This window comes from Centroberyx affinis, unplaced genomic scaffold (genome assembly GCF_046629955.1).
Source record: "Centroberyx affinis isolate AG114_WGS23_722 - 3 ecotype Tasmania unplaced genomic scaffold, CSIRO-AGI_Caff_v1 ptg007894l_1, whole genome shotgun sequence".
NCBI classification, from domain to species: Eukaryota; Metazoa; Chordata; class Actinopteri; order Beryciformes; family Berycidae; genus Centroberyx; species Centroberyx affinis.
The window spans coordinates 152,514-164,781 of NW_027283962.1; the positions used below are offsets into that span (position 1 = coordinate 152,514).

Genomic DNA, 12,268 nt, shown 5'->3' on the forward strand with positions numbered 1-12,268 from the left:
ACAGATGAACCAATTTCACATGGTGAAGGCGAGATGTGGTCAATTTGGTGTGAAGACAACAGATAGCGAGTATAAAACACTTGGGAGAGTTCCTAAGCCGAGTGGATAGAAGACGGAGCAGGGGGCAGAGTAAACACTGTGGGCTTCCTACACCTTGAATACTGAAACTCTGTTTAAATGGGTCAGAACAACGCTGAACTCTCTCTCTCCGTCTGGTGTGACAACTTCCTGGGAGCCAGACAGAATGTAATGAGTTGCTTGTGGCAGTAAAAAAAAAGAAGATAGAATCTCATTCTTTCTCTTTTCTCCTGTCACACAATGTGCCCGTCTTTCCTTGCATCCCGCAGACGGTCGCTGGACCATGCAAAGGGGATACAAGGGTGACCCACTTCCACACACAGTACAGACACAGAGTAATATCTTCATTTTTCTATTTCTCTCCGTCTCCCGATGTCTTGTCCCGATTTTCTATTCCTATGCAGAAATGACTTTTGAATAAGATGTACATAAAAAAAAAAAAAAAAAAAAAAAGATGGATTCTTTTTTTCTTTCCTACATGAAATTAGCCATGCTCACAATAGGGCAGGGTGATGGAGGGGACACCAGAGGAGAAGAAAAGACAGTACAAAAGGGAGAATAAAAGCAGGGTCCGTATCAATTTAATCTTTATCTGTCCCTCTGTATACAGAAGGAATCAACGTGAACCGTGCAGAGCGAACGGAGCTGCAGGATAATATTCAACATCAAAGGCAACAAAACGAAAACTGTATGAGCAGCAGCACCACCTTTGATATGAGTGTGATGTGCTACTGAACCTTTTCACCAACCCGGTTGTCTGTGTACATGGACATAGATGACGAAAGAAAGAGAGAGAGAGAGAGAGAGAGAGAGAGAGAGAGAGAGAGAGAGAGAGAGAGAGAGAGAGAGAGAGAGCAAAGACAGGAAGGACAGATTGATAGAGTGGAATGGAGGGAACTGGAGAGCGAGAGAGAGAGCAGTAGATGACAACAAACTGACAGTGAAAATAAGCATCTAAGTGTGTATCCAGCTAGTCAAGGTTGTCAGCTAGCTTCCACACAGCTGAGCCTTACCTACTCTAGGACTGTCTAGCACAAGGGAAGGAGAGAGAGAGAGAGAGAGAGAGAGAGAGAGAGAGAGAGAGAGAGAGAGAGAGAGAGCAAAGCATTTCTGAATACAAACTCAACACCTCTTTTAAGTATGAACAGCCACAGTGTAACGAGGCGCTTTGATAAAAGTACAGACGAAGCAGCAGTCCTTTAGGTAGAGAGCTAATAATGTCAGTGCTGAAAGAAAAGAGTTCATCAAAACTATCAAGTGCAAGAGCTGGACAACGTTTTGCAAAGGCTCTATAACTTGGAACGCCAGATCCACTCTCTCTTTATTTCATTAAGAGCGATGGAGGTTCGATTGTGTAAATGGGATTTATTTGATAACCATTAAAAAACATCTATATACAAAAAAGGACACTCCAGTCAGAAGAAATCTTCAATTACAAATATAAGAATTAGCCAGAACAACACAATAAAGCTTGAAAGCCTTTTGTGGGACAGGGTGGGGCAGAGATGAAGGGGAAAGTGGAGAAAGGCCAAAACCTGTGAACACTATCTAAGTGGACCTTCAGATGAGCTATAATGATTTCTTTGTTGTGAAGTATATGTTTGACAAATAGTTGAATGCTTTCCCCAATAATGTTCAATAATGTATTTTACCGCTTTAATAGAGCTCTCAGTCACAGGTACTTAAATCCGTTGTGCTCACCCACTGCTTCTCAAGAAGGAAACACTTCTGTGTTTGCAGTCAGAAACTCCTCTTTTAATGTGACATAACTACAGTTCCCCTTACGCCGAGTCATACTCTAGTATTTCCAGAAGGATGCCTACTACCAAGCAGTCTAACATTACATAGCACTGAGCTGTCTGTTTTCCCCTGATAGTACTCAGCATGCCGACGTCATGAAGTGAAGACAGCTGTGGACAGGCGGAGACTTACCGTGGCACAGGTCATGACTGGTGGAGTTGGGCTGCTCCGCCTTGACGACTGTTACCACCCCGTCTATCCTGCTACACATCACAGGAAGCTCTGACACCATGACTGGACAACAGTCCATTTTTTTTTAGAGCAAACTGGATTTTTACCACTCCCTCTCTGCCACTCTGATAGCTAGGCAGCCCATCCACGCTGCCGCTGGTCTGTCTCCCAGCTTGACACACTGATGAACCGGGCCCGGCCTCCCTCTCATCCTCGCCTGGAGACCGCTAAACGACTCCTGGAACGTCCATTTAGTGCCGATGCCTATTCAAAAATGCTTATTCCACAACACCATTCTCCCATTTAAGTACTCCCGGTTTCCTTCTGTGTGAGAGAGTGAAATAAGACTTCCTGGATGAGTAGCACTGAAATCTCTCTGTCTCGCTGTCTCTGGCCTTAATGTCCCATTCTGTTTCACCCTCCAGTAAACAACTATAGCGTATATTTCACATCTCTGCTTCTCCTCTGCCTTTCTTTCTCCTCCTCCTCCTCTCTCTCAGAACTGGTTGGCTTGCCGGAGAGCCTTCAGAGAGCTAGTTGTTTCTGTGTAAGTATGAGTGTCGGAGGCGCAGACCAACGCCTATAAATACCTCAGCTATCTCTGAGAGGAAGAAGCCTTGAATAATTCAGTCAAATTCAGACAACAAGAAAACGACTACTGTACAAGCTCCTCAAACACAATGACGGCTCATCACAACACGCCTTTGAGTCAAGGTGTCAGGACGACACAGACAGCCACAGACAAACGCAGGCACACACTGAGAGAGGGAGAGGGGGGGGGGGGGGGAGGGAGAGAGAGAGAGAGAGAGAGAGAGAGAGAGAGAGAGACCCTGGTGTAAGGTTAAGAGTGTGATTAGTCATGCCCAGTGAGAGGGCTGCTCTATGGCTCTGCTAGATGACCTGCTCTGCTTTTGCAGGTGTTTGATATGTGTGTGTGTGTGTGTGTGTGTGTGTGTGTGTGTGTGTGTGTGTGTGTGTGTGTGTGTGCGTGCGCGTGTGTCTGTGTGCGTGCGTGTGTGTGCTGCCACATTCTGCAGATGTGACACACCACAGCAGTGGAACACAGCAGATGTCAAGTCATGGCAGTAAAAGAGCTTAGGTATACAAAATGATTGGAGCGACTCTGTCTCCAGCATATGGATTAGATGGACTTGTGAGAACTGCTACTGAGTGTGAATAGTGTGTGTGAGAGCAGCCATGACACTGTGAAATAGACTTGGCTTTCAGGAAGAAATGCAGTAACCCAGTCGCTGCCCAAGAGTGTATGTGCTTGTTTGTGTGCGCGAATGTGTGCACGTGTGTGTGTGAGTGTGAGTGTGCACGTGGCCTGCTGTCACCCAGTGTGCCCCTTGTCAAATGTGATTTGTCTTTGCTCCACTGTGAGGCCTGCTTCAGCTTTGATTCATTGTTCAAATACCACTGCCATCTATTATGATTTGATATGGATCTGTCCTCCAGAGAGAGAGAGAGAGAGAGAGAGAGAGGGAGAGAGGGAAAGAGAGAGAGAGAGAGAGAGGGTGAGAGAGAGAGAGAGAGAGAGAGGAGAGGGAGAGGGAGAGAGCGAGAGAGAGAGGTGGAGAGGAAGAGAGAGATGGCTCAACACACTCGACTGATTTCTGATGAAAAGTAGAGATAGTGGCCATCACTCTGCCTCATAACAAACACAACACACACACACACACACGCACACACACAGGGATGTGTTAGGATACTTTATGTGGAATTTTCCTTACAGGGTTAAAAGGAACAGGACTCCACTTGAATTGCCAGTCAATAACACTGACTCAGCTAAACCTTAACACCAAAGACATGTCTTCCAACTAGTGGTTTATACTCTCTCTCTCTCTCTCTCTCTCTCTCTTTCTCTCTCTCTCTCTTTCTAATAAAATGGATTAGTTGGCTATGCTAATCTATCTGCTGACTCCACACACTTATAGAGTATGGACGACAATGACTGAGGCCTGTGTGTGTGTGTGTGTGTGTGCACTTACATAATACGCGTGTAAAAAGGGTGTGAAAGAGCGTGTGTCCATTTGCATGCACGTGCGCATTACAGCTCTGTGGTTTCAGCATTTGCATATTCACTCTGCCTTTCACCACTACTGAGTTACTGAATGAACTCACCATCTGTGAGATTAGTAATCTGGGCCTGAATGGATAAATCTATGTTACAATAAGAGAGTTTAACTGAGATTAGTTTGTCATTTAAAGGGAAATACTATTGTGTGAATATTATGTATTTTTATGGTCTAGATCAGCTCAATCAACTTTTGTGAACAGAAAAGCTCTCTCCCTAAGACGGAAACCAGAAAACTAAAATGTGGAGCTGCTCAATTGCAAAAAATGGTTAAGTTGACTGTGAAAGCACAAAGGGGATTTTGGGGGGGATGAGGTCACACTGGAGCTTATCAATACTCAAACACTATCTTAATCATCTTACTCTACTATTTATTGTCTAAAGAGCAGTTCTAGATTTTCAATTTTGCCAACATCACAGGTTTGGATTTTAGTAACTATTTCTGTAAAATAATAAGTATTATAATTCTTATAAGTATGCATTAGCCTGGTTGTCAATGTTTTATTTATGATGCATGTAACTATAGGCATTCAAATTTCATCTGTCAACAGCTACTGTTGAAGTGTCCTTGAGCAAGTCACTTAAGCCTCATCTGTTTGAGGCTTAAGTGGGCAACTAGATGCAAAAATCAGAGGTTGCACTGGTCTGTTCCTGTGTATGAGTGTGTGTAACTGTATGAATGTGAAGCAGAGCACTGCTGAAAAAAACCATAACCAGATAAGTCCTTCCCTGGACTTATCTGACTTTATCTCTAGAAAAGTGGGCAATTTTGAATCCAAAATTTCACACATTTCATTTCATTCCTGAGGCTGTGATGGCATCTTGACATTACAAACATAGCGTAACGTTTTTGAATATTTCATACAGTGTGTCATTCTCACCATGCTGAACAGAAATCATATTTCCAAAATTCCACATTATTGCACTCATTACAATGCACTCAGTTTCTAACAGAGTCCAAATATAAAAGGAGAGAAATAATGGTGCTTTCTTCTCTCCTCTTCAGAGGTGTGGTAATAACAAGCTTGTGTTAGCAAGATGCATTAGGTGTGACTGGCCTTGTTAACACATGGAGATAATTCATATTCATCATGTTAGGGTGACGTTCAATCACCACTAAGAGGTGAAGACGAGACCAGAGTCCTTGTTATTCAGGTGAAAATGAGTGAGAAATTGAAAACATGTGAAACGGCAAAACAGACACAGTAGAAAGAGGAGAGAGAGGGACAAGGAAGAGAAGAGAAAAGAAAGACAGAGGAGGGAAAAGGAAAAAAGGAGGAGAGAGGATGAAAGCAAAGGGTAAAAGACACACAGGGTTGGAGACAGATACTGTAGAGTCAGAGAGAGAGAGAGAGAGAGAGAGAGAGAGAGAGAGAGAGAGAGAGAGAGAGAGAGAGAGAGAAAGACAAAAAGAGGAAGACAGAGGTGTGTGATGCTGTGTCGGGGCAGGTGTCACTGACTTGACTGCCAGCTCCCTGTCAAGTGGGCGCACAGCCTGTCAAACGCTCTGTCAGCAGACTGAAACATAGCTTAAATTTACCCTCTAACTATCACACTGGGTCACTCACACAAGGGCATGCTGTGTATGTGTGTGTGTATGTGCTGCATTTAGCCTTATACATCGCCACCTGTGACATTCAAGGTTATCTGCAGATTTCAAAAAAATTTTAAGACATTTTGAATGCTGCTATTACACCTGGAATTTAATTTAAGACCAAATTAAACCAAAATGTAGAAACAAAGCAAAACGGACACCAGGAAATTAATTGCTATAGGGCATGAAGTGCTTTGTGTTTAGTGACGCAGATGTGATGGAAAAAAATGTTTTGCATATTGTACTACTAACCTTGTTCTGTAGTAATAGTATTAGTAATTAAAGAGTGGAAATGCAGCGCAAAGAAATCTTTCATGGCACAAGACCTCTAATAAAGGCATTTAAGACATTTTTTAAAGCCTTGAATTTGGATATTTTCTTCTGAAATACTTATGGCCTTGAATTTTACATTTTTCTGACTTTTTAAAGACCCAAAAACACCTTGATATTTTAGTGACACACAAACCTGTACCTTCCAGCCCCACATTTTTTAGCATAAGTCTCCAATCCATGAGTCTTGACTCCATTTTTCATCATCCAGACACAAGGTATGGTCAAAATATACAGGACACCACCATAAACTCCTGCTACAGTGAAATGATCTGGTGTTTCTGTGTATTTTCTTGAATGGAATCTACCCAATCACCACTTGAAAGTCTGCGCCGATTCATATCTCTACAAAATCACAAGAGAAGAGTTAAATCACTATAAGGAGTCATTACTTTCATCCCATGATACATTTCTTTCTTGACAGAATCGGCGTCTTCCAGGATGACAATGCCCTTATGCACAAAGCGCCCAGTGGCCACTCGGTGGTGTTTAAGAGCGTAACAGGTCTGCTCGCCATATGGCAAGTCGTTCAATGATCATTTATGGGAAACTGTGAAACGGCGTCAGAGACCGTGTTTTCCTCCACTGTCGTAAACTGGGCTCAGATGATCACTCAGATCCATCATGGTAGCAGTGATTAGCACTGACCTTGCACTGCTGGAGATGAGTGGGGCAGAACCAAGCTATAAAAAGCACATACAGACGATTACAGAGCCACCATTGCTGGGGAAATCTTCACGCTGGTGGTTCCATTGTTTTGACCGTTTGACTTGCTCCTTCCCCACTCCACTGCACCATCCTTCCATCCCTCTATTCTCCCTTCTATCCTTCCCCTCCATCTTGCTCTCCCTGACTGGTGACTCCTGTGTCAGTCTGAGCTGCCGCAGCGACGCTGATGTTTAAGCATTCTAGGGGAGTGCAGAGACACTCCAAAACTTCTTAATGGGCAGGCTAAAAATAGCCCAGGCTGGATCTGACTGGGCTGATTCATGCGGCTGTGAGTCATTCAACTGTGCCGCGGCGTGAGGAGAGCAAGGGAGAGGAGTGAGCGAGCGAGAAAGAGAGCAGCACTAAAAGTTTGCATGCTTGTTAAGATATCAAACCATGGAGAGATTCAAGCATTGCCTATCCCATCACAGATAAAAAGATGTATTGTTTTTGCTGTGTGTGTGTGTGTGCCTGTAGACGTCCTTGAGGACATCCAAGACCACAGGGGGTCCTCAGAAAAATGAAGGCTAGTATAATTGAAATTAAGACCGGTATAATTTCATTGTTATGTCTTATACCATTTGGCACAATGAGAAAATTTAATAACTCATCTAGTTGGGGGTCAAATGCTGATCTCTTGCTGGGGTTTGTGTGTGTGTGTGTGTGTGTGTGTGTGTGGGGGGGGGGTCTTCAGGATGGAGGGATCCCCGGGTGTAGCCACCAGTAGTAACAGTAATATTGTTTAAAATGAGTTGCCCCCGGCAATGTGCTAGCATCATTAGAAAGGGAAGAGCAGCTCATACTCACATCATTATCCCCTCCATTACCACGGGTAAACATATCCTATTAACCCCCACACACAGGCCAACAGCATGTGTGCTGTGTGAGCGTGTGTGTGTGTGTGTGGGAGGGAGTGCGGTGTTAGCAGGATATATAGATAGTCTGAAAAATTGTACAGACTTAACAACAGTTTAGTTTTTAGAAATTATACTAGTCTGTCAATAGTTGTCTGGAGTGCAGTGCTGTTTGTTACTTTAAACAGTAGAATGATTTATAACACCCCACCCCCCACCCCACCACACACACACACACACACACACACACACACACACACACACACACACACACACCAGCCAGCCGCCCACTGCCAGCAGCATTTCACCACTGCATCACTCACTGTAGTCTTAATGAATTCAATCAATACTCTTTGCTTTTCACCCTCATTTTCTCCATCACTCTCTTCGCCCTCCTCTTGCCTATTTTTCCCTCTTTCTTTCTCTGACTTTTACACTTCCCCTTTGTCCTCTCTCTCTCTCTCTCTCCCCCTCTCCTTCTCTTTCTCTCACTGCCCTCTAACGCTGGTTGAAGATGAACTGTGGGCCGCAGGAGGTTCTGGCCAGAGAGAGGACCAGTGTCCTGATAGATAACAGTCACTCGTTCACCCTCTTCCTTTCACTCTCTAGTGCTTGCTAGCTGCCTTTCCTATCTTCTCTCGCTCAGCCCAAACTGAACCTCAACCCTCTCTCTCCTTTTTTCATTATCCCATTTTCTCTGTCATCGCTCTTTCAATCCTGGCAGAGAGGAGAGACAGAGAGATGGAGGCAGGGATAGATAAAGAGGGATAGCACTTTCAGAGTCATGACTCTGGGGTGATGTACAGTGGCAGAGAGGGAGTGTGTGTCAATGCTGCAACTCATACAGAGAGAGAGAGAGAGAGAGAGAGAGAGAGAGAAAGAGAAAGAAAGAGAAAGAAAGAGGGAGAGCACAGTATTATTTGGGTTACTTAATTGTAGACAGGGCTGTCTTTCCTGCTTCACTGGGCTGAGACATATTGCCCTAACTGTCAGTGACGCCTCAACGACTGCCTTCAGATAAACAACTCTGTGTGTGTGTGTGTGTGCGCGCGTGTATGTGTATGTGTGTGTGTGCGTGCACTACTGTGTCATTCTGTGTTATCTGCTGTTATATCACTGTTGAGGAATCTAGGGATAAGGGTAAGAATAGCATCATACAAAAGGCCTCAATAGATTCATACAGTAAATTAGTATATTAGACATACTGTATTATACATTATAACATTAAAACCTACAGTATTTTTATCATAGGATTGTTCACACTTACAATCAAATTCCCCCGTATCTATCTGTTATACAGGTGGTAGTATTTAACTACATTTAACAGACTAATCATCTTTCTCCATTTGTTTCTCCAGTTGTCTTAAATTAGTGTGATGTGGGTTTGAAGGTGCTTGGTGCAAGTCTCGCAAACCAGATGCATCTTGTGATCTGATCACACTGTGAGAAATGTCTCTCCCCCTAGAGTGATTTTAGTTGGGTGCGTTGCCACCTTGCATTACTTAAATGTTCAAACCAATCAGAACAACACATCTTATGACATAAACACAGTGCGTTGCTAGGTTAGCTGGGAATAGTGTTTACCATTTGTATGTGAGGTGAACCAGATTTTCTTGATATAATGTAGATGAGCGCATGTCTGCCATTTGTCATTCAGCAGTGTGATCAATTTGCGTGACTCGTCTGGCTTGCGAGGCTAGCTTCAATGGTGGGATTTACACATAACACACAATGTGACCCTAATAACTCCCATATGGACTATCTTCCTCTTCACAAACTGTAGGAAAAAATGTATGCCGATAAATTCAAAAGCCTAGCCGTGCATCTGAGTTTACAGTCAAACAGAATTGACAAAACAAAACAGCTCCAAAAACCCAGTGAAGTGAGAGATGAAAAAAGGGGAGGGGAGAGAGGGAGGAGAGGGGAGGCAGAGGCAGACACTTTTTTATCCCAGAGAAATAGGTATCTGATGGTTCTGAGTTTTTCAGGATTTATGAGCGAGTGGGGCACTGTTTCAATATCAGCCCCATCTCCCTCCCTCCCTCCCTCCCTCGCTCTCTTTCTCTCTCCCTCTCTCACAGACGCGCTCTGCCATCTCCACTTTGCTGTCCTTTAGAGTATGCTCCCCCATCCGTCTCCCTCGCTATCTGGACCTTTCTTTCCCACCTTCCCCTATCTTTTTCTCACAATGCATTTAAATGGGGTATTTAGAGATTCTGGCCGTTCTCATCTCTTCACACCTACTCTCAGGTAACCCCATCCCCTCAACAACCCTTTGAAAGGGAAGATGTCCCAATTGCTCCAGAAATAGGTCCCAGGAGAGGCATGACAAACAAGCAGGGGTTAGGGAGATATTTATCAAAAACTTGTCCTTGCCCCATTTCCAATCTATGCTGCAGCATTTCACATCTTCCTAAAGCTTCTCACACATTAGCCAGATGTTTTTCATAACGCCATTTTGCGATGTTGCACAGGATATAAATCCAGTGTCAGTGTTGAACATGTTGTTGTTGTCCCTGAGACCCCAGCAAACAAAATGTGATGGCAATAGCTTGTGAAACTTAATGATACAATAAACATGCCACCTGCTAATTGAAAGCCAATCTAAACAGGATTGTGGCCACATTAACACGACCTGATGTGCTCCCAACTGTTTACAATGGGTTCCATTTGACTCTGTCACACTGACACAGATGGCAGATTCATCATAGTGAGCATATTTACTGTGCATATGTGTGTGTGTGTGTGTGTGTGTGTGTGTGTGTGTGTGTGTGTGTGTGTGTACCAGGGGAGGCTGGTTAATAGACAATCAGGAGGATGATCCATCCCAAATTTTTTTACTTTTTCCTTAAAGGACAAATCCAGTCTAAAACACTACACTACTGTTCAAAAACAGCTATTGGCGATGTACCTTGCATTTTACTTATTACTGTGGATAAAGCCAAATGTAGATGATGTGATGTGCACTTTGAGATATTTCCAGTACAGCTACAATTATCTTAAACATCAATAGTAAATGTCAGGTTTTGGTGTCAACAATCAACAATCATATGTGGTGAAATCCATCACAGTAGAAGGCAGAGATCCAATTTCTCCACCGACAGTAGCCTCAATAGACCAGACTCCAATGCAGCCACAAGACATGTTGCATTTTCAGTAAGGTGCGCAACTCTTGCTCTTACTATCCAATTGCTATTATTATTGCTTCTCCACCTACGCGTAAAATCTGCAGCTGAAACGTATCAAGCTGAGGCACACAGGTTCTCTGGTGGTTGTCAAAAGGCATTCTGGGAAGTGTAGGAAATCACTCACTGAACTAGACGTAGATGAGGCAGGTTGAGGGAAAGTGGCTACACCAAAAAAGTAAATCACAACTCTTCATAACAAAATAACTCCTGGAATGCATTGCAGTGTAAGAGTATCCGTGGGTGGACTTTTCCTTTAAACAGTAGCTGGTTCAGTCCTGAATACAGCTTAATGAACTTAATGACCATTCAGATTTGGGCCAGACCCTTTTACCGCACAATTCATTGAGCCCTGTCATGAGTTTTACTCTTGATTCACCAGCATCCACTGTTGTGTCCAAACTGTGTGTGAGCTTGTACAACTTTATTCTGTATTGATTACATCAGTGGGTCTTTATAATACTGTGGACAGAGCTGCTGGAAAGAAATAGCTATTCAGCACCATGGATAGAGCCATGACCAAATGCCAGTGCAACAGACTATGGAAAGACAAAAACTTATGAGAGTATGAGAGTCAGTGTATGAGTGCATGAGTGTGTGTGTGTGTGTGTGTGTGTGTGTGCGTGTACCAGGTTAAACTCTATCTAGGAGGTTCTAAAGTCTTTGTACTTTGTGTGACTACCACAAAACAACAACAACTATAAAACCAGCTTGTGAGTGTGTGTGTGTCTGTGTGTGCATGCATTTTAGATGGCTTACCTAGCCGTGGTCAAACTGCCTCATCTGAACTTCTTCCACACAGTCTGCTGGGAACCAGCCTGTCCTCCCTTTGACCGTGCCCTCCCAGAAACCTCCTTCCCCTATACTCAGCACTGACAGAGAGAGAGGGGGAGGAGGGGGGATAAGAAACATTAGTTAATACAAGCAACATACACAAAAAAAGTCAAAAGCAGTCAAATGTTGTCATCAAAGATACAGCGTATCTGTCAGTTGTCGTCACTGTTGTGGACGTTGTGGAGCCTCCGGAGTGTTTGGTAGAGAGACAAAAAAAGGACAAAGGCCTATACAGCAGAGTAAGGTATTCAGGTTTTTATGTTCTGGGTTCATAAATTGCAATGGAGTGTGCAGAGAGAGAGAGAGAGAGAGAGAGAGGGGGGGGGGGGAGCGGGAGAGGGAGAAAGAAACAGACAGGGAATGTATTGTGAACTAGAGAGTAAGAGAGAGAGTGAGGGAGGGAAAAAGAAAGAGAGAGAGAGGGATTGTGAAAGGGAGAGTAAGAGAGAGAAAGAGAGAGAGAGATTCCTTCTAAGTTCCGCTGTGGTAATTAGAGATGAATGTATAGTTGATATTGATCTTCCCTGCAGGACTGAGCCAGCACGCTCATTTCTACAACACTCATCCATTACCCCAGCAAGCTAACACACACACACACACACACACACACACACACACACACACACACACAGACTCC

At 43.8% G+C, this 12,268-nt stretch overlaps 1 protein-coding gene across 1 annotated transcript in view; it reads right to left on the reverse strand.

The window, feature by feature from the left end:
- The window catches only part of shank3a (SH3 and multiple ankyrin repeat domains 3a), a 154,933-nt gene that overhangs the window by 27,725 nt on the left and 114,940 nt on the right, over positions 1-12,268 (reverse strand). The window contains 1 exon segment of the mRNA XM_071514034.1: positions 11,562-11,669. Coding sequence (XP_071370135.1) covers positions 11,562-11,669 — 108 coding nt within the window.